Here is a 22,313-nt window from a genome sequence, read left to right on the forward strand (position 1 = left end):
TCAGGAAACATGTGGGCATGAATATTTCAGCAACTATCTTTCACCAGTTTTCCATGATTGTTTTGTTCTAATTCTGACCCCTTCACTATAAAAATCTCATATCCTTGGTCTTTGAAACATTAACTATGATTATTAATCATTCTCTGAAATTATATTTCAGAGGTGTGCTTGCTTACAGCATGAGAATCCAAAATAAAATTATTTAGATTCAGCTGGCTACAAATTTGATTATAACACGGAGTCAATTCTCGTGTAGTGTCTGCCACACATGATTGAGTAAATTGGCAATATAGAACATAGAACATTACAACTGATTACAGGCTATTCAGCCCACTAAATTCTACCAACCTTTTAACCAAGTCTAAGATAAATCTAACCCTTCCCTCGTACATAGCTCAACAATTTTTCTATCATCCATGTGCCTAACTATGAGCTTCTTAAATGCCCTTAATGTATATGCCTCGACCACCATCCCATGGCAGGGCGTTCCATGCACCCACAACTCTCTGTGTAAAAAAGCTTACATCTCAAATCCCCCCAATACTTTCCTCCAATCGTCTTAAAATTATGTCCCCTGGTATTAGCCATTTCTACTCTGGGAAAAAGTCTCTAGCTGTCCACTCAATCTCTGCCTCTTATCATTTTATATGCTATATAAATGCACAAAATCAGTCTGCCAGACTCTCTAGTCATTTAGTCTGTGACTCAGTGGTTAGCCACAGCATCTTTCCCAACCTCACTGCCCTGAAAGTGAGCTTGGCTAACCAAGACTCTGGTTTATGACAGCCCTCCAGTTAATGGAAGAGGTAACCGCAGGGCACTTTGCAAAGGTCAATTGTGGTTGCTACTTCCACTACAAACTCTACCTCATGTAAAATAAGTTTTAATTAGCCTTTTGGTGAGAACCATTCAAAGGTCCTTTCTGCACTTGCGGTTTCCAGCTCGCAGCCAGGAAACATTGACCAGGTGGATGCAAACTGCAGTTAGCTACAGTCTGGGAAATGGCCTGAAAGGGACGTTCACATCCAAAGCTATGCACACAAAATGCAGTAGAAACTCAGAAAGTCAGGCAGCATCTATGGAAGTAAACAAACAGTCAATGTTTCGGGCCAAGACCCTCCTTCATGACTGGAAGAAAGGTCTTGGCCTGAAAATATGATATTTTACTCATTTCTGTAGATCTGCCTGACCTGCTGAGTTCCTCCAGTATTTTGCTTGTGTTGCTTTGGATTTCCAGTATCAGCAGAATCTCTCGTATTTATGTTTACATCCAAATTGGCATAGGCAACTGGCATCTATCAGACATACCTGGATGTCCTGAGGACATCCTTACCAACTATTAGTTACCAAACTAACTATTAGTTCACTACCAACAGGATTGAGTATGCCAATATCACATGCAGGAATTGTGTATAATGGAATCAAATTGGAGTGCTAACTTCCTAAAACTAGGCATACCATACCATGACAATTGCTGATTTTCACAAAATCCATGTTTTAGGCAACAAATATTTGTCATGAAAATAATGCAGATTTAACTTATCAATGCACTATTATAGTTACAAATCTGTTGTCATGAATTACATAAGTCACTCAGTGGTTAATTTCATCACTTACTATCTGCCTGATGTATTTCTTCACAAATAATAATAATTAGAAACATATATATACACTACAAATATTAATGAAAAAAACTGAACAACCCTTTTATGCAACATTAACACAATCTTTCCCAATTTTAAAACAGAATAAGCATTAAAATCTATTAGATTTTATTAAACATTAATGACAAATAAGCTGGTAGAAATGATGCCTTTAATCATTTAAAAAACTTAGAACTGTGACAATTTGTTGACATATATTAGATTTCGTACAGCTCAGACATACATTAGGAATGGGGCATGTATTACATTTAATTAAGTTCAATTTAACATTAGTTAAAGCAGGCTTCTTATTATTACTGCGACTTGTGTAACACCCTGGGAAAGGTTTCACTGCTAACGTAATGGTCTTTCTGTAGAAGCGGTGTTTGGGTGATGGTTAGTGATAACGGGTGCTTTGGAATGTGAGCTGTCCAATGAAGGGAGTGCGTTTTCGTGTTGTGTGTCTGACACCAAGGTGGTTTGGGTCTTTTATTCGGCAGAAGATAGAGAGAGAAGATGCCAGAGAGGAGAGGTCATAGGAGTGGTCTTGGAGTCGATGAAGCCCAGGAAAATCGATGGAGGATTGGCAAAGGGGAAACCGTGAGCTCCAACTTGTGCACATTGAAATGGATCTTTTTCTTTTTCTTTTTTTCTTTACTAACCCTGTAGTCAAATTAAGAATTATAAAGCTAAATCGTTAATTGTGTATGGTGCACTGTCTTGTTATTTTGTGGTACTGATTTGTAACAGGGTAACAAGTCACGCAGCATCCACCCAAACAGGAGGTTTCAGGTGAGCTTACACCTCAATCTCACACGTTTGGTGCGGCCAGAGATCGTCTTCCCTAGATTTACACAGCCGACAGAAGCTGAGTAAAAAATTACACTGGTATGATCAGGTTGAATGAAACATTTTCTGCTTTAGACCCATTACCATTATTTGAAAAGTCAAGCAAACATTCAAGGAAACATCAAACACCCAACATACACAAAAAAAATTGTGCAAACAGCAAAAAAAGAGCAAATAGCACACAGAATATTAAACATCAAAGTGCAGAATCTTTGAAACAGTCTCAGTATACTCAGTATAGTTGCTCTTCATTCTTTAATTTAACAATCAAACTGTTGTAGTAGTGCAGGAATGAATAGCAATCCGTATTGCTGAGTTGTACACACATAATTATGTACTGCGTCATTCACTAGTCCTCGTTATCCTTATCTTTCAGCAGTATGTGATCTGTAGTCTTAAAATAAGAATGATCTAATCTACAGGTCTTACTCCGAAGGCAGCATTAAGAAACAGGCCAGTGGAAACCAGACATGATACAACTTATTTAAGAATGAATAATTAAACTACATAAATCTCCCTTCACTTACCTTACTGATTACTTTTTCTGCCAGGGGAACTTGTACAACCTCTTGACTTGCAGCAGAATACCAACTGTTATCTCCTCCATACGTAGCCTGGTAAGCTTTCTAGAATGTTAGAAAAATGAGTAAACTTATTTATTTATAACTAGTGACAAACATTAACGTGTACAACATAATATATTGTTAACTTAGTAAGGCAAATAGTCATATGCTACCTCACTGATCAGATCCAGATTGTTCCGTGCTTGAAGAATGCCTGGTGGTAAGTGATATGACCCCTTCGTTTCATTCCAGTCTTTAGTATATTGCACCTGCAAACCAGAGTAATAAAGAAAACGCTTTCATATTTGTTTGTATGTTTAAAAAACAGTTCCCACAGAGACAGGAGAGAAAACACCAAACACTGAAAACCTGCAGGATTCACATCCAAGCTTCAAACTCATGTTTGAATCTAGGCCCAGGAACAATCCTCCCTACATTGTGATAAATTTTGAAACTAAAACTTGCTGAACAAAGACAAGTTTCCATTTTTTATATAATTTCAAAACAATTGTTACAAATATAACATGGTAATAGAAACCATAGAAAAAACTACAGCACAGAAACAGGCCTTTTGGCCCTTCTTGGCTGTGCCGAACCATTTTCTGCCTAGTCCCACTGACCTGCACACGGACCATATCCCTCCATACACCTCCCATCCATGTATCTGTCCAATTTATTCTTAAATGTTAGAAAAGAACCCACATTTACCACCTCATCTGGCAGCTCATTCCATACTCCCACCACTCTCTGTGTGAAGAAGCCCCCCCTAATGTTCCCTTTAAACTTTTCCCCCCTCACCCTTAACCCATGTCCTCTGGTTTTTTTCTCCCCTTGCCTCAGTGGAAAAAGTCTGCTTGCGTTCACTCTATCTATACCCGTCATAATTTTATATACCTCTATCAAATCTCCCCTCATTCTTCTACGCTCCAGGGAATAAAGTCCTAACCTATTCAACATTTCTCTGTAACTGAGTTTCTCAAGTCCCGGCAACATCCTTGTAAACCTTCTCTGCACTCTTTCAACCTTATTTATTTCCTTCCTGTAATTTGGTGACCAAAACTGAACACAATACTCCAGATTCGGCCTCACCAATGCCTTATACAACCTCATCATAACATTCAAGCTCTTATACTCAATACTTTGATTAATAAAGGCCAATGTACCAAAAGCTCTCTTTACGACCCTATCTACCTGTGACGCCACTTTTAAGGAATTTTGTATCTGTATTCCCAGATCCCTCTGTTCTACTGCACTCCTCAGTGCCTTACCATTTACCCTGTATGTTCTACCTTGGTTTGTCCTTCCAACGTGCAATACCTCACACTTGTCTGTATTAAATTCCATCTGCCATTTTTCAGCCCATTTAATATTTGATTTTGTACAATACATAGTGTAAATGGATCTAATCAGTCAGAACCCCATTTTAAATTTCTCCAGGGTTCTATTATCTTTAACCACACAGGATCTGAAAATCTACAGAATCATATAGTACCTGTAACCATCTCTACTGCTAACTCCACTAAAGTTTGTGGCGTCAGTGAGAAAGCCATTAATTCATATGCCTTCATCGTACCCAGCCCAACTACCAAAGAGGAAGATAAGGAAGTCTGGTCCATTGTTCCACCTGAGAGAACTGCACTATCTGTACTGGGCAGCTCAATAAAAGATCATTGCCATGGAAATTCAAAGTGAATTTCTTCCAAGAGACAGGAAGAGGCACGATCTTGCAGGCCCATCCCCAGAACACACTTCTGAGTGCTGTGTTGGATTCTGACCACAGTTATGGCAGGTTTCAATTCAAACAGTTATAAATATTCAGGGCCACTGTGTAATTACTAATGAATTATGATGCCCACATTACACAATAAGATCAAATTACTTACCTTACTGGCAAGTTGTCCAATATTACAGGCATGCTCAAGTTGCTTTGATTTTATATCCCACTGAAACACTGATTTGAATTTTTCGGCTTCCTCGCGGTACTTAATCTAAGTACAAAAATTCAGTAGACAGTTTATGATGATGAATTTTAAAACATATCTTTAGGGATCCTGTCCATAGTAATGCAGATGTTGCAATTTCTTTTGAATCCCACCTCATATCCTTGACATCACCTGTAGGAGCCATGTACCTATTGTCTGTCTGTATTGCATGTTGTGTTGCATGTTTATTATGGGTAATTTGTCAAGTGGGTTGGGGTGTGGTGGAAGTGAATGAGTATAATTATGTACTCTGTCCTAGTTGTTCAGTTTAGTCTAGTTGAGAGTTAGAGGCAAATGGGGAATGATAAATGATAAGGCAGGAAATTGGGGCTGAGAGGGAAATGAATCAACCATGATGAAAAGGTGATGGGCCAAATGGCCTCATTTTGCCTCTATATCTTACGGTCATAAGGTCTTAACAGCACCTCCAACTCCAGCCATCTCTACCACCAACAAAGTCTCGGAATGTAACTGTATGGAAGTAACTCCAAATTACTTGGTCACACATTATCCTGACTTGGAAAACTCTCTGTTCTTACATTGTTACAGAGTCTAAATCCTGAAACTAACAACCCAAATAATACATCGAGAACTCCTTCCAACATGGACTGCAACAATTCTAGCAGGCAGCTCCAATCGACAGATTCTGGCATTGTACTGGATGACTGGAAAATTGCAAATGTTACTCCACTATTTAAGAAGGGTGGAAAGCAGCAGAAAGGAAACTATAAACCTGTTAGCCTGACATCAGTAGTTGGAAAGTTGTTGGAATCGATTGTTAGGGATGAGATTACGGAGTACCTGGAGGCACATGACAAGATAGGCCAAAGCCAGCATGGTTTCCTGAAAGGAAAATCCTGCCTGACAAACCTACTGCAATATTTTGAGGAAATTACAAGCAGGGTAGACAAAGGAGATGCAGTGGATGTGGTGTTCTTGGATTTTCAGAAGGCCTTTGACAAGGTGCTGCACAGAAGGCTGCTTAGCAAGATAAGAGCCCATGGAATTACAGGGAAGTTACTAGCATGGGTGGAGCATTCATTGATCGGCAGAAAGCAGAGAGTGGTAATAAAGGGATCCTATTCTGGCTGGCTGCCGGTTACCAGTGGAGTTCCACAGGGGTCATTGTTAAGACCGCTGCTTTTTATGATGTATGTCAATGATTTCGACTACGGCATTAATGGATTTGTGGTTAAATTTGCCAATGATACAAAGATAGGTGGAGGAGCGGGTAGTGTTGAAGAAACAGAGAGCTTGCAGAGAGACTTAGATAGTTTAGGGGAATGGGCAAAGAAGTGGAAAATGAAACACAATGTTGGAAAGTGTATGGTCATGCACTTCAGTGGAAGAAATAAATGGGCGGACTATTATTTAGATGGAGAGAGAATTCAAAACGCACAGATGCAAAGGGACTTGGGAGTCCTTCTGCAGGACACCCTAAAGGTTAACCTCCAGGTTGAGTCAGTGGTGAAGAAGGCGAATGCAATGTTGGTATTCATTTCTAGAGGTATAGAATATAAGAGCAGGGATGAGATGTTGACGCTCTCTAAGGCACCCGTGAGACCACACTTGGAGTATTGCGTGCAGTTTTGGGCTCCTTATTTTAGAAAGGATATACTGACATTGGAGCGGGTTCAGAGAAAATTCACGAGAATGATTCCAGGAATGAAAGGGTTACTGTATGAGGAACATCTGGCAGCTCTTGGGCTGTATTCCCTGGAGTTCAGGAGAATGAGGGGGGATCTCATAGAAACATTCCAAATGTTAAAAAGCCTGCACAGATTAGATATGGCAAAGTTATTTCCCATGGTAGGGGAGTCTAGGACAAGAGGGCACAACTTCAGGATTAAAGGATGTCCATTTAGAACTGAGATGCAGAGAAATTACTTTAGTCAGAGGGTGGTAAATCTGTGGAATTTGTTGCCACAAGTGGCTGTGGAGGCCAAGTCATTGGGTGCATTTAAGGCAGAGATAGATAGGTTCTTGATTAGTCATGGCATCAAAGGGTATGGGGTGAAGTCAGGGGAGTGGGGAAGACTGGAAGAATTGGATCAGCCATGATTGAATGTTGGAGCAGACTCAATGGACCGAATGGTCTACTTTTGTTCCTTTATTTTATGGTCTTATGGGTAATTACAGATGGACAACAAACACTCATATATGGTAAGCAAATAAAATAAAATTCTTTTGTGTTCTAATTAGTTGTAATTAGCTCTGGATGCATGCTTCATTTCCTTGTTGGACTTCTCAAAATTAAACATTTTCAACTTGAGAGCAACAGGAACATTATATCACTGAAGCTGAATAGATTGAGTTAAGTTCTTCTTTTCAAGAAATTCTGTTATGTAAGTAAACGAAGAGTGGTGATCTGTCCCATACAAATAAACACAAACAGAAATCACTTGAAAAGCAAGAAAAGAGAGTTAACAGAGAGTAGATCGAACAATGTAGCTAAAAATTTATCAATCTTATTTACTTCAACTCCAAATTCTGGTCCCACACCTAATTCGAAATAAAAGCAGAATTTCACCTCCAATAAATGGTGAAATATTGATAACATTTGATTGTATGCAGTGCCTATAAGAAGTATTCACCCACCCACCCCCCGGAAGTTTTCATGTTTTATTGTTTTACAATGTTGAATCACAATGGATATAATTTGGCTTTTTTGACACTGATCAACAGAAAAAAAGACTCTTTTATGTCAAAGTGATCTAAATTAATTACAAATATAAAACACAAAATAATTCATTGCATAAGTAATCACCCCCCCCCCTTTTAATATGACACACCAAATCATCACTGATGTAGCCAATTGGTTTTAGAAATCACATAATTCATTACATGGAGACCACCAGGTGCAGTCATTGTGTTTAAATTGATTTTCAAGAATACACCCATATTTGGAAGGTCCAACTGTTGACGAGTCAGTATCCTGGCAAAAACTACACCATGAAGACAAAAGAACACTCCTAGCAACTTCACAAAAAGGTTATTGAAAAGCACAAGTCAGGAGATGGATACAAGAAAATTTCTGAGTCACTGAATATCCTTTGGAGTACAGTTAAGTCGATCATCAAGAAATAGAAAGAATATGGCACAGCTGCAGGCCACCCTCAAAAACTGAGTGACTATGCCAGAAGGGTACTAGTGCGGAACGCCACCAAGAGACCTACGACAACTCTGAAGGAGTTACAAGGTTCAGTGGCCGAGATGCACACATAACAACTGTTGCCCAGGTGCTTCACCAGTCACAGCTTTATGAGGGAGTGGCAAAGAGAAAGCTACCATTGAAAAAAATTCACATGAAATCTCGGCTAGAGTTTGCCAGAAGGTACGTGGGAGTCTCTGAAGTCAGCTGGAAGAAGGTTCCAAGGTCTGATAAAACCAAAATTGAGCTCTTTGGCCATCAGACTAAACACCGCACATCATCAAAAACACATCATCCCTACCGTGAAGCATCATGCTGTGGGGATGCTTTACTGCCGCAGGCTCTGGAAGGCTTGTGAAGGTAGAGAGTAAGACAAATGCAGCAAAATGCAGAGAGATCCTGGAGGAAGACCAGGTACAGTCTACAAGAGAACTGCAACTTGGGAGAAGATTTGTTTTCCAGCAAGACAGTGACATAAAGCCAAAGCTGCAAAGGAATTGCCTAAAAACAACAAAGTTAATGTCCTGGAGTGGCCAAGTCAAGAGTCCAGACCTCAATCCAATTAAGAATTTGTGCTGGACTTGAAAGGGGCTGTTCATTCACGATCCCCATGCAATCTGACAGAGCTTGAACAGTTTTGTAAAGAAGAATGGGGAAAAATTGCAGTGTCCAGATCTGCAAAGCTGATAGAGACCTATCCACACAGACTCAAGTCTGTAATTACTGCCAAAGGTGTATCTACTAAATACTGACTTGAAGGGGGTGAACACTTATGCAATCAATTATCTTGTGTTTTATATCTGTAATTAATTTCGATCACTTTGTAGAGATCAGTTTTCACTTTGACATGAAAGTCTTTTTCTATTGATCACTGTCAAAAAAGCCAAATTAAATCCACTGTGATTCAATGTTGTAAAACAATAAAATATGAAAACTTCCAAGGGGGGGTAAATACTTTTTATAGGCACTGTACGCACTTACCTGCTTTAGAAGAGAAAGGGTTTATATTTCCATTAAAAATATTACTATTTAAAAACCAATTAACTGTAAGATACTACATTTCATGATTTTCTTATTTTATGCATTTAAAATCGACAAAAGAAGCACAATTTCTGTTGCCGTTATACCATGTTATACATTCTATCCCGAACACTGTCTAATCAATCTCCTGCCGTTTGGTCGGAGATACAGAAATACCTTAGCCAAGGCAGTAAGACTGAAAAACAGCTTCTTCCCAAGGGCTCTTGTGCAGCTGGATAAGGCTACACCCCGGCTTGCCAATGACCTTTGAGTGTTACGGACTCTCAAAGTCACCTGTCACTGGTAAATATGGGATTGTTTTTTTTAAATTAAGCCGTACCACGAGCATTATAAATGTCTGTTCTGCACGGACTGAAGTAGCACCAGAGTCTCGTTGACTTGATCGTTCACAACAAAGTTCTACTGTATACTGTTCTATTCAGTTACTGGTATCAGTCAGAATTCATGTTGAATAGTATTAGATGGATTGAATTAGAATTAGACAAAATAAAATTCACATTGAATAGTAGAATTAGAAGAAATAGAATTCACATTGAATAGTAGAATTAGACGAAATAGAATTCACTTTGAATAGTATTAGACGACCTTGCTCCTTCTTTGTAAATTCACACAAATGAGACATAGTCATTTTAAACAGAAAAAAATATTATTTTGGTTTTGCTAGTCTCTGGTACAAATTGAAATTTACATTCCAATTGTTATGGAATTAAATTAAGCCCAAACTAAAGTGCAACTGGAATAAAAGACATTATGAACATTAACAACAAACGACATGCGAGCGGGTTTGCGAAAGCTGTCGTTATATATAACACAAGAAAATAGTGTGTTTGCGACGAAGTTTTCGTTATTCGCCTTTCGTACCTGCAAGGTTAACTTATCAAGGATCAGTTTCAATGTACTAAGTCATGGCATTTTATTTTAGCAACACAAAAACAGATTTGTGATTTGTAACTAAAAGCAATAGAAGACGATAAGAGCTAACGAGAAGTTAAGCCGGCTGTATAATTTGAATTTATACATGAAGTCGGAAGTTTCACGCCACATTTGCCATCCTGAAATAGATGTTGCCGTAACACGGACTTATTCCAAAATTTGGATGTCACCGAAAGCTACTGGAAACGTGTACTGAATCACTGTAAAACCTGTCCACCATAAAGTACTAAATTAGATACTTCCACGATTTACTAACTCATTTATTGTTTAAACTGAAATTCTTAAAGGAGGCGACAAAAACCATTGGGACTCATTTCGAGCTGTTGAAGTGACTGGCGCCTTGAGAGATCTTTAAGGATAAAATGTTTTCACGGTTTTTTTGGTGCACCCACCTCACTAGATTCGCTTTGTTTCTTTACGTTCACGTTCAGAGGAGTGTCAAGTATACTGGTGAACTTGTTGACTTTGGGGTTGTGCCTGAGAATTAAGCAAAACCGTTGCACATAATTGACAAAAATGAAATTAATGGAATTGTCCCGTAAGTTCACCTAAAGTTACCCAGGCAAGTTTCGCCAATCATACAATCTATTCTTACTATTAATAGGTTGAAGAATTCCGATGGTATAAATATCTAAAATTAGAATGGCTGTGACACTGTCAGTGTACACAGGAAAAACAGAAATAGAAATTACTAATGACATTGTTTTAGTGTTAATATTTTGCCATATTTTAAAGATACATTAATCATAATATAAACTTTTGCAAAGTGTCACAGAAGTTCCCGCTAATATTAAAAATCACTTACGCTTGACAATAAGGTTTCTTCTGATGGCTAATAAAATTGTTAACCGTTAGAATCATTTTGCAGACCTCACAATGAAAACAAGACTTGTGCCATGTCTGTGGATAGCAAAATAAACATGTTATTGATTGTCCATAATCTTCATTAATAATGGCGCTTCAATTAAAATCTAGAGATTATCACTTACTTGATCCAAGCAAACTACTTTCTCCGCGGGATAAACCCCGAAACCACAGCGGGCGCACGGTGTATTCATTTTGATTGTTGATTTATAAGTCAACGATAAAAACCTTACTTTCCCCCGAGCTGTGCTTTGTGGCCCCTGCCTTTTCACCGTGTCTGTACTCAAACCTGTCGCTAGCAGTCAGCAGCTTTATTTCATGGCTAATCCCGTCCTGTCCCCGCTCCTCATCCATTGGTTGGAACTATTCGTTACCGGGGCTCTGATCTCCCGAATACGGCTTGTGAATGGTCAGCGGAGCGGTCAATCACAGAGAGCGGCCCCTTGTGCGAATTGTATCAGATTGGGAGAGTGACGGTACTCAGAAATGTCTCGTCCCAAAATAGTAGGAACTGATATGATACTAAATACAATTTGACATCAACCACATGTAAAAGGGAACTGACAACATATTACCAGCAAAATAAAAAAAATCAATTCAATTCAATATCTTGAAGCACAATTCAGTTTCCTGTGGTTACTTTTTATTATTAATGGTCTCAACACATGCTTTAAAGTTGTCCAGAGTTTTCCTAAGGTAAACTACTAGTTTATTATTGTTTGTTCAGTGTGTCTAGTATTTCTTTTCATTATCATTTTGGTTATCAACTGAATATTATAAACCAATGGTGCATGCGAGCTCGATTTCAACATTTAAGTTCGGACATGTAGAAAGATGGTAGGGATATGCAGGGCTATGGTCCAGGTGCGGGTCAATGGGAAAAGATAATTTAGATAATTCAGCATGGACTGGATGGGGTATGACTCTATGAACATAACTGGATTAATCAATGTTCCCATTAAACTTCAGAAGGTGTTGGAATCTAACAACGTCATGTCGTTAATTGAGAAGCGTGAATAGAAATAGAATCAATACACACCGTGCTCACCATAGCCGTAACATCACAACACGGCTTTCGGGGCAATGGAATGTAACAGAAATAAATCAATCCACTATGGTTACAGTTCAAATTTTTAATCTTTACCATTTCCTAGTGTGTTCTTTCGCCTCTAAAAAGACAACTTTAGATCGGTGGTGAAAATCTGCATTGGTTTTAACACAACACAAACCAAAATAATAATCAATTTATCTGCTTCAAACCTTCCACTATTTTGTTGGGGTTTGCTGTTCTGCGATCAGTAAAGCTGTCATTTACATGGCATCCATGATTCATTTAGAATGAACATTGATGTGTTATGATGTAATCATAAACTAAGAGTTAATTTACTCTTTAAAGTATCTACAGTAACTATCATGTGCATATGTCAACTTCTAATAATGGTGATATTAGAAGATTAATGCACTCTGACATCTTTTGTAATACGCTGTTTTTACCAGTCAACTTAGAACATGGTCGTCACCGTCATTATGTATGTATTGTATGATGTAGGTGATCATTGTCTTGTCAGTGATTGTTCTTGGCAAATTTTTCTGCAGAAGTGGTTTGCCATTGTCTTCTTCTGGGCAGTGTCTTTACAAGACAGGTGAACAAGACAAGTATAAATTCTCTTCAGAGATTCACACACAAAGTGCTGGAGGAACTCAGCAGGTCTGGCAGCATCCGTGGGATTGAACAAACAGCTGACGTTATGGGCCAAGACCCTTCATCAGGATTCTTCAGAGATTGTCTGCCTGGTGTCAGTGGTCGCATAACCAGGATGTGTGATCTGCACCGGCTGCTCATACAACCATCCACCACCTGCTCCCATGACTTCACATGACCCTGATCCAGGAGCTAAGCAGGTTCTACACCTTGCCAAAGGGTGACCTGTAGGCTAACGAAGGGAAGGAGCACCTTATCCTCCTTTGGTAGAGATGTATCTCCATCCTGCCACACTAAGAACCTGTTAAACCAAATGATAAGAATAACAAATGAATAAAACTCCTGCATGACTTACAGAGTTAGTCATTTAAAGATAGAGATTTAATTGACTTAATGTTAGTGAGCTACATGTGTGTTAGACACTTATAGATACTTTATTGATCCCAAAGGAAATTACAGTGTCACAGTAGCATTACAAGTCCACAAATATAAATATTAGAAGTAAAAAAGAATAAAAAATTAAGTTGCTTCAAACAGTCTAACAGGAGGGAGTCATCACTTCCCCAACTATAAGTTGAGTCATTATAAAGTTCAATGGCCAAGGGTAACAATGACCTCATACAGCACTCTTTGGAACAGCACATGATTGAGTGCAGCATTAATGAGTCCTGGGATGAACTGACATAAAACAGAAAGATTATAAAGATACTCGGCAGATCAGACAGCATCTGTGAAGAGAGAGACAGAGGTAAAGTTTCAGGTCAATGGCTCTTCATTAGAACTGAAAAGTGAGAAAATAAGCGCATTTTAAGCGAAAGAAGAATTGGAGGATAGGGAGAACAAAGAGAATGTCTGTGATAGGGTGGAGATTATGGTTATCTGGTTATCTAAGTAAAAACATCATTTTTGGTGCCATCTAATTAATCATTAATCATTGGAGGGGTAGTACCTATGCTGAAGGGGCTTATTGTGTCTATTCTAGGGCAGCTCACTCACCTTAGTTCCCCACCGGGCACTCAGCTCTCACCTGCAGCTCAAAGTAACTGTTCACATATGACAGCGGTCACACCCCTGTACACCACTTCGACAGACAGGCTAAACCAGGTGAGGGTAGCTGGCTGGCCTCATACTCCGGTGAGATAAGGACATGCCTGTCCTAGCATGCGAAGTCAGCTCATCCAGCGGACTGGGCAGATGAGATGTACACTGAGATCCAACGGCCAGGAAAGCGGTTCTGCAACGTTCTGTGGAGAGCGAAGGGCATGACACGGTGCAGAAGATGTCATGGTCATCCATGGCAGCCAAGGGAGATCCCATTTTGTGATGCTTGTTTTTACCACTGAAGCTGGACTTCTGAGGCTGAGAAAGTCGAACTGCCCCAGTGCAATCGCTTTTCCACTTTAAAAACTCTCCCACGTAGGTTCTACTGTCGTCATCAGACACAACGGACTATCACTAGACAAGAATTAATCATAGCTGATGTGCTGGGAAGCATGCAAATGACCAGAAGTGAATGAAAACAGTATGTGTTAAAGACAATGATGAAAATACTCAGCCAATCAGTTCCCGTGCGCGGAGAAAGACAAAGCTGAATTAATCCTACAGATGAATGGCTTTCTTCAGAACAGACCAGAAAAGGCTGATTAGCTGAAATTATTGAATTCAATATTGAGTCCATAAGTCTACAAGTGCTTAGGTGTAAGATGAGGTGGTGCTCCTCAAGTTTATGTTGGGTATTAAACTCAGGATTATATAGAAGACCCAACACAGAGTTCGGAGTGGCAGTCATATGAAAAATTAAGGAGCGAGATGACAGGAAGAGCAAAATTCACACAGGTGTTCTGTGAAGTGTCAAACCAACCTGCATTTGTTTTCTCTGATTTGAAGAAATCTACAATGTGGCAACGGGTACATGTACTTAATTTGATGATATGCAAAAGCAAAAACTGTCCACCAGCCTATGACAAAGGAAAATCATGAATCACCTCAACCCCAGATCACCACCACGGGAATTCGAATTTAACCTGTTCTTTAACAGATTTGACATTGTGACCCCTACCCATCCCCCACATGAGTCATCTGTTGTCGGCCCCAACCAACACATATTCCACTCTCCCCTCCTACCCCTCCTCACAGTCCCCCATCCTGCTCTCATGACTATACCCCTTTCCCACACGAAACCACCACGGTGGGCTTCACAGCTGAACAGGTGAGAAGATAGCTGAAACGTCTCAACCCAAGCAAGGCTGCAGGACCGGATGGTGTCAGTACCAGGGTGCTCAGAGCCTGTGCCCCTCAGCTATGTGGAGAACTTCGCCATGTCTTCAACCTGAGCCTGAGGCTCCGGAGGGTTCCTGTGCTGTGGAAGACATCCTACCTCGTCCCTGTGCCGAAGACGCCACACCCCAGCGGCCTCAATGACTACAGACTGGTGGCATTGACCTCCCACATCATGGAGACCCTGGACAGACTTGTTCTGGAGCTGCTCCGACCTATGGTCAGGCCACACTTAGATCCCCTCCAGTTCGCCTACCAGCCCCGACTAGGAGTTGAGGATGCCATCGTCTACCTGCTGAACCGTGTCTATGCCCACCTGGACAAGCCAGCGAGCACTGTAAGGGTCATGTTTTTTGACTTCTCCAGAGCATTCAACACCATCCGCCCTGCTGTGCTGGGGGAGAAGCTGACAGCGATGCAGGTGGATGCTTTCCTGGTGTCATGGATTATTGATTACCTGACTGGCAGACCACAGTACGTGTGCTTGCAACACTGTGTGTCTGACAGAGTGATCAGCAGCACTGGGGCTCCACAGGGGACGGTCTTGTGTCCCTTTCTCTTCACCATTTACACCTCGGACTTCAACTACTGCACAGAGTCTTGCCATCTTCAGAAGTTTTCTGATGACTCTGCCATAGTTGGATGCATCAGCAAGGGAGATGAGGCTGAGTACAGGGCTACGGTAGGAAACTTTGTCACATGGTGTGAGCAGAATTATCTGCAGCTTAATGTGAAAAAGACTAAGGAGCTGGTGGTACACCTGAGGAGAGCTAAGGCACCGGTGACCCCTGTTTCCATCCAGGGGGTCAGTGTGGACATGGTGGAGGATTACAAATACCTGGGGATACGAATTGACAACAAACTGGACTGGTCAAAGAACACTGAGGCTGTCTACAAGAAGGGTCAGAGCCGTCTCTATTTCCTGAGGAGACTGAGGTCCTTTAACATCTGCCGGACGATGCTGAGGATGCTCTACGAGTCTGTGGTGGCCAGTGCTATCATGTTTGCTGTTGTTTGCTGGGGCAGCAGGCTAAGGGTAGCAGACACCAACAGAATCAACAAACTCATTCGTAAGGCCAGTGATGTTGTGGGGATGGAACTGGACTCTCTGACGGTGGTGTCTGAAAAGAGGCTGCTGTCCAAGTAGCATGCCATCTTGGTCAATGTCTCCCATCCACTACATAATGTACTGGTTGGGCACAGGAGTACATTCAGCCAGAGACTCATTCCATCGAGATGCAACACAGAGCGTCATAGGAAGTCATTCCTGCCTGTGGCCATCAAACTTTACAACTCCTCCCTTGAAGGGTCAGACACCCTGAGCCAATAGGCTGATCCTGGACTTATTTCCTGGCATAATTTACATATTACTATTTAACTATTTATGGTTTTATTACTATTTAATTATTTATGGTGCAACTGTAACGAAAACCAATTTTCCCCGGGGTCAATAAAGTATGACTATGACTATTCTTCAGTGAAGATCTACACCCAGCTATCTTCACCCAATTCATCCATGATGGCCTTTCCTACGTAAGTCAGAAATGGAAACATTTGCTGATGACTGCGTAATGTTCATTACCATTCTAAATTTCTCCAAAAAATGAAGCAGCCCATGCAGTGGGACATTCAGGGATGGGCTGAGGCGCAGCAGGGAACATTTTTTAGTTCCACGCAATGACATCTGCACCAAGAGAAAATCTATCCTCTTTATCCATGACATTTGGTGATATCATTGTGAAGGCTCCAATTTCAAATATCTTGGAGAGTGGCAGCATAATAGACCAGCAACCAATCCAGAAGTTTGGAGAAGAAAGGACTTCAATCAGGTCCACTGCCTGACCATAAAAGGCAGCAAAAGATCGCAAAAGCATAATAGAGCTTTGATCAGTGACCAATCAGCCTCTCATATTTATTAGTAAGATCAAATTAAAGGAAAGCAGGGGCAAGCGCAGTGGACATAGTCAGAGTGGTGATCTTGAGGCTTTAGGTCTTCAAAGCCTCAGAGCTGAGAGGCTTCACACGGTGAAAGCAAAGGAAAGAAAAGCTCAAGATTTTTTTCTTCTCTTCTTTATATCTGTTCAGCTGGGACAGTAGAGATGCCAAGCAGGATAGTGCATTGCTCCTCTTGTGGGATACAGGCAGGCAGAGAGATGTCAAGTGTCCCTGACAACTACAACTGCAAGAAGTGCATCCAACTTCAGCTTCTAACAAACTGCATTAAGGAGTCGGAGCTGGAACTGGGTGAACTCCATTTGGGAGGCTGAAGGGGTGATAGATAGGACATATAGAGAGGTAGTTACACCCAGGGTGCAGGACACAGGAAACTGGCTGACAGTCAGGAAGGGTTAAGGAGCCAGTGCAGAGTACACCTGGGGCCATCGCCCTCAACAACCTTTGGATACTGTCCAAAGTGATGATCTGTCGGGTCTCTGGCACTGAGTCTGCCTCTGTGATCAGAAGGGAACGGGGGTAGAAGAGGCACACTATGGTGATAGGGGATTCATTAATTAGGGGAACGGACAGGAGATTCTGTGGACAGGAATGAGATTCCCAGATGGTATTTTGCCTCTCAGCTGCCAGGGTCCAGGATACTGTACTTGGATCAAGTGCTCAGCATTCTTAAGTGGGAAGGTGAACAGCCAGAAGTCATGGTCCCTGTAGGTACCAATGACATGGGTAGGATGAGTGACGAGATTCTGCATAGGGAGTTAGGGGCTTAGTTAAAGGGCAGGTCCTCCAGGGTTGTGATCTCAGGATTGCTACCTGTGCCACGTGCTATTGGGGGCAGAACTAGGAAAATTGTACAGTTTAATATGTGGCTAAGGACTTGGTGTAGGAGGGAAGGAATAAAACGTTTGGATCACTAGGCTCTCTTCCAGGGAAGGTGGGACCTGTACAGAAAGGACAGTTTGCACGTGAACTCTAATATCTAGCTGGAAGGTTCGCTAGTGCTGCAAGGTAGGGGTTTAAACTAGAGTTAAGGAATTGCAAGGGTAAAAAGTCCTGAAAGGGCATGAAGTGATATGGGGAGAACGCAGAAGATTGGGGCTGACAGGAAATTGGATTAGCCATGATGAAATGGTGGATCAGACTCGATGGGCCAAATGGTCTAATACTGCTCCTATATCTTATATACATACATATATACAAGATTGACATGAACTAGATATTTAACTGGATCAGCTGGAAAATACTGCTGAAGGGGCAAACCAGAATCTAGGTATCTTGCATAGGGTGTTTAACTTCCCAGCTCCAGAAATCCATTCCACTGGTAAAAATGCATACAGCACTGTGCAAAAGTCTTAGGTGTATATACACACCAAAGGATGCTGGGAATGGTGAGAGTGCAGCGCCGCGGGAGGGCTGTGGGACGGGTGGCAGAGAAGGAGTGCCAGAGGCAGGGTGGGGGATAATAGACAATAGGTGCGGGAATAGGCCATTCGGCCCTTCAAGCCAGCACCGCCATTCACTGTGATCATGGCTGATCATCCACAATCAGTATCCAGTTCCTGCCTTATCCCCATAACCTTTGATTCCGCTATCCTTAAGAGCTCTATCCATCTCTTTCTTGAAAGCATCCAGAGCCTTGGCCTCCACAGCCTTCTGGGGCAGGGCATTCCATATATCCACCACTCTCTGGGTGAAGGACACACCCAGCCCTGGGACACCAGGCAAGGTCATTTGTTTCCAAACAATTGGTTTTATGATCGTTACAGAATGTCTATCTGCTGATTCCTGCTCCCTCACCTTTCCCTTCCCCTTCTCCCAACTATGATTCCCCTTTCCCTGCTTTTTTCCCCACTCTCAGTCCACAATAAAGACCCATATCAGAATCAGATTTTTCATCACTCATGTATGTCATGAAATTTGTTTTTTGCAGCAGCAGCCGTACAGTGCAATACATAGAATTACGACAGTATTATGCAAAAGTCTTAGGCAGCCTAACTATATGTAGGTGCCTATGACTTTTGCACAGTACTGTATGCCAGATGTATATGGGAATACTAGCCAATTAACTGCATGGATGAAGTTCCGATCTACCAGTCCAAACAACAATATACTCCTTCACAACTACAGCACAACTTTAGTATGGCTACCTGTCAGATTCTCTAGAACGACTGAATATGCATCCTTCAGCATTATCTCATATCTTTGTGGCTCCCATCCAGTTAAAAAAGAGCCTACTTGATGGCTCCAGATCTACCAAAATAAACATTCACGCCTTCCACAATCAGCACCCCTTAGCTGCAGTGTACACTATCTACAAAAAAAAACACAGCAATTACAGTATTCACTCAGGTTAATTCAACAGCATGTCCCAAACTTGGAAGTATGGAGTGTTTTGTACTTAATATTTCAGTGGCATTCGAGTAATATTGTAAATATCTTGTTTGATTAAGCATCCTTATTCATTTCAATAACTTATTAAGGGTTATATGTAAAAATAAGGGAATTGCATTTGTCATGATGTGACCCGTGATACGTTTGCAGCTTGTTTAAAGTATACACAAACTGAGACTCACATCTCTTGAGCTCCTGTCTTTTTCTTCAAATTGGTTTTACATTTTGGAGTTACAAAGCACTTCCAATGGAAGGATTATCATCACTTCTAAAGATCAAGAAATTATCTATTTAGGCCTCCTAATAGATAGTTGGGAAATGTCTCTTTGAAGCCTGCCAGAGACACTTGAAGTTTTGATAATCCTCCAACGTTCGAAGTTCAAAGTGAAACTTATTAACAGAGTACATACGTCACCACATACAACCCCAAGATTCTTTTTCCTGTGACCGTGCTCTGCAAATCTAGAGAACAGTGACTGTAAGCAGGATCATTGAAAGAGCAAGCGCATAGAAGACAATAAACTGTGTAAATGTAATATAAATAAACAGCAATAAATAACGAGAGCATAGATTAACAAGATAAAGAGTCCTTAAAGTGAAGTCATTGGTCGTGGGAACACCAGAAATAGAATGAGTGTAGTTATCCTTTTTTGTTCAAGAGCCTGATGGTGGAGGGGTAGTAAGTGTTCTTGAACCTGGTGGTGTGAGTCCTGAGGCTCCTGTACATTCTACCTGATGGCAGCCGCGAGAAAAGAGCATGGCCTGGGTGGTGAGGACCTTTGATGATGGATGCTGCTTTTCTGCGACAACATTTCGTATGTTGGCCTCGAGAGACAGATAGGTGGGTAACAGTCAGGAGAGGGAAGGGCAAGAGTCAGATACTAGGAAGTACCCCTATGGCTGTCCCCCTTAACAGTAAATACTCCTGTTTGAGTACTGTTGGGGAGGGGGGACAACCTACCTGAGGGAGGCAACAGTGACCGCGCCTCTGGCACAGACTCTGGCCTTGTGACTCAGAAGGGTAGGGAAAGGAAGAGGATGGCAGCAGTGATAGGAGACTCTATAGTTAGGGAGTCAGACAGGGGATTCAGGATAAATGCACAGCTGAGGGATTGGAGCAGGGGGCAGGGATTCAGATTTCTGGATCATTGGGACCTCTTTTGGGGCAGGTGTGACCTATACAAAAAGTACGGGTTGCACTTGAATCCAAGGGGGACCAGTATCCTGGCAGGGAGGTTTGCTAAGGCTATTGGGGAGAGTTTAAGCTAAAATTGCTGGGGTTGGGAACCAAACTGAAGAGACGCAAGAAGGAGCGGTCAGCTCACAAATAGAGAAAGCTTGTAGGCAGTGTGAGAGGCAGGGTAGGCAGGTGATAGAGAAGGGATGCACTCAGACCGATGGTTTGAGATGTGTCTCTTTTAATGCAAGAAGCATCATGAACAAAGCGGATGAGCTTAGAGCGTGGATCAGTACTTGGAGCTACGATGTTGTGGCCATTACAGAGACTTGGATGGCTCAGGGGCAGGAATAGTTACTGAGAGTACGAGGCTTTAGATGTTTCAGAAAGGACAGGGAGGGCGGCAAAAGAGGCGGGGGCATGGCACAGCTGATCAGAGATAGTGTCACGTCTGCAGTAAAGGAGGAAGTCATGGAGGGTTGTCTACTAAGTCTCTGTGGGTGGAAGTTAGAAACAGGACAGGGGTCAATAACTCTACTGGGTGTTTTTTATAGACAATTCAATAGTAACAGGGCCATCGAGGAGCAGATAGGGAGATAGATTCTGGAACGGTGCAGTAATAACAGGGTTGTCGTGATGGGAGATTTTAATTTCCCCAATATTGATTGGTATCTCCCTAGAGCGAGGGGTTTAGATGGGGTGGAGTTTGTTAGGTGTGTTCAGGAAGGTTTCCTGACACAGTATGTTAATAAGCTTACAAAAAGAGATGCTGTACTTGATCTGGTATTGGGAAATGAACCTGGTCAGGTGTCAGATCTTCAGTGGGAGAGCATTTTGGAGATAGTGATCATGATTCTATCCGCTCTACTATATCATTGGAGAGGGATAGGAACAGACATGTCAGGAAAGCGTTTAATTGGAGTAAGGGGAAATATGAAGCTATCAGCCATAATTTGGGAACAGATGTTCACAGGGAAACGTACAGCAAAAGTGTGGCAAATGTTGAGGGGATATTTGCATGGCATTCTGCATAGGTACATTCCAATGAGACTGGGAAAGGATGGTAGGGTACAGGAACCATGGTGTACAAAGGCAGTTGACAATGAAGTCAAGAAGAAAAGCTTACGAAAGGTTCAAAAAACTAGGTAATGATAGAGAAAATTATAAAGCTAGCAGGAAGGAGCTTAAGAATGAAATTAGGAGAGCCAGGAGGGGCCATGAGAAGGCCTTGGTGGCCAGGATTAAGGAAAACTCCAAGGCATTCTACAAGTATGTGAAGAGCAAGACGATAAGACGTGAGAGAACAGGACCAATCAAGTGTGACAGCAGAAAAGTGTGTATGGAACCGGAGTAGGTAGTGGAGATACTTAATGAATACTTTGCTTCAGTATTCACTACGGAAAAGGACCCTGGTGATTGTAGGGATGACTTATAGTGGACTGAAAAGTTTGAGCATATAGACATTAAGAAAGAGGATGTGCAAGAGCTTTTAGAAAGAATCAAGTTGGATAAGTCACTGGGACCGAACATGATATACCCCAGGCTACTGTGGGAGGCAAGAGAGGAGATTGCTAAGCCCATGGCAGTGATCTTTGCATCATCAATGGGGATGGGAGAGGTTCCAGAGGATTGGAGGGTTGCAGATGTTGTTCCCTTATTCAAGAACTGGAGTAGAGATAGTCCATAAAGTTATAGACCAGTGAGTCTTACTTCAGTGGTTGGTAAGTTGATAGAATAGATCTTGAGAGGCAGGGTTTATGAACATTTGGAGAGGCATAATACGATTA

General features: G+C 41.5%; 1 protein-coding gene across 1 annotated transcript in view; it reads right to left on the minus strand.

The window, feature by feature from the left end:
- nrap (nebulin-related anchoring protein) overlaps window positions 1-11,317 on the minus strand; it is a 113,997-nt gene extending 102,680 nt beyond the window's left edge. Inside the window, exons 1-6 of the mRNA XM_072239570.1 lie at window positions 11,152-11,317; window positions 10,968-11,062; window positions 10,555-10,639; window positions 4,939-5,043; window positions 3,229-3,324; window positions 3,020-3,118 (exon numbers count right to left, since the gene is read on the minus strand). Of these exons, the coding sequence (XP_072095671.1) occupies window positions 3,020-3,118; window positions 3,229-3,324; window positions 4,939-5,043; window positions 10,555-10,639; window positions 10,968-11,062; window positions 11,152-11,220 (549 nt within the window). The 5' untranslated portion in view covers window positions 11,221-11,317. The remainder of the gene's footprint in view (window positions 1-3,019; window positions 3,119-3,228; window positions 3,325-4,938; window positions 5,044-10,554; window positions 10,640-10,967; window positions 11,063-11,151) is intronic.
- Window positions 11,318-22,313: the final 10,996 nt, after the last annotated feature.

This window comes from Mobula birostris, chromosome 21 (assembly GCF_030028105.1).
Source record: "Mobula birostris isolate sMobBir1 chromosome 21, sMobBir1.hap1, whole genome shotgun sequence".
NCBI classification, from domain to species: Eukaryota; Metazoa; Chordata; class Chondrichthyes; order Myliobatiformes; family Myliobatidae; genus Mobula; species Mobula birostris.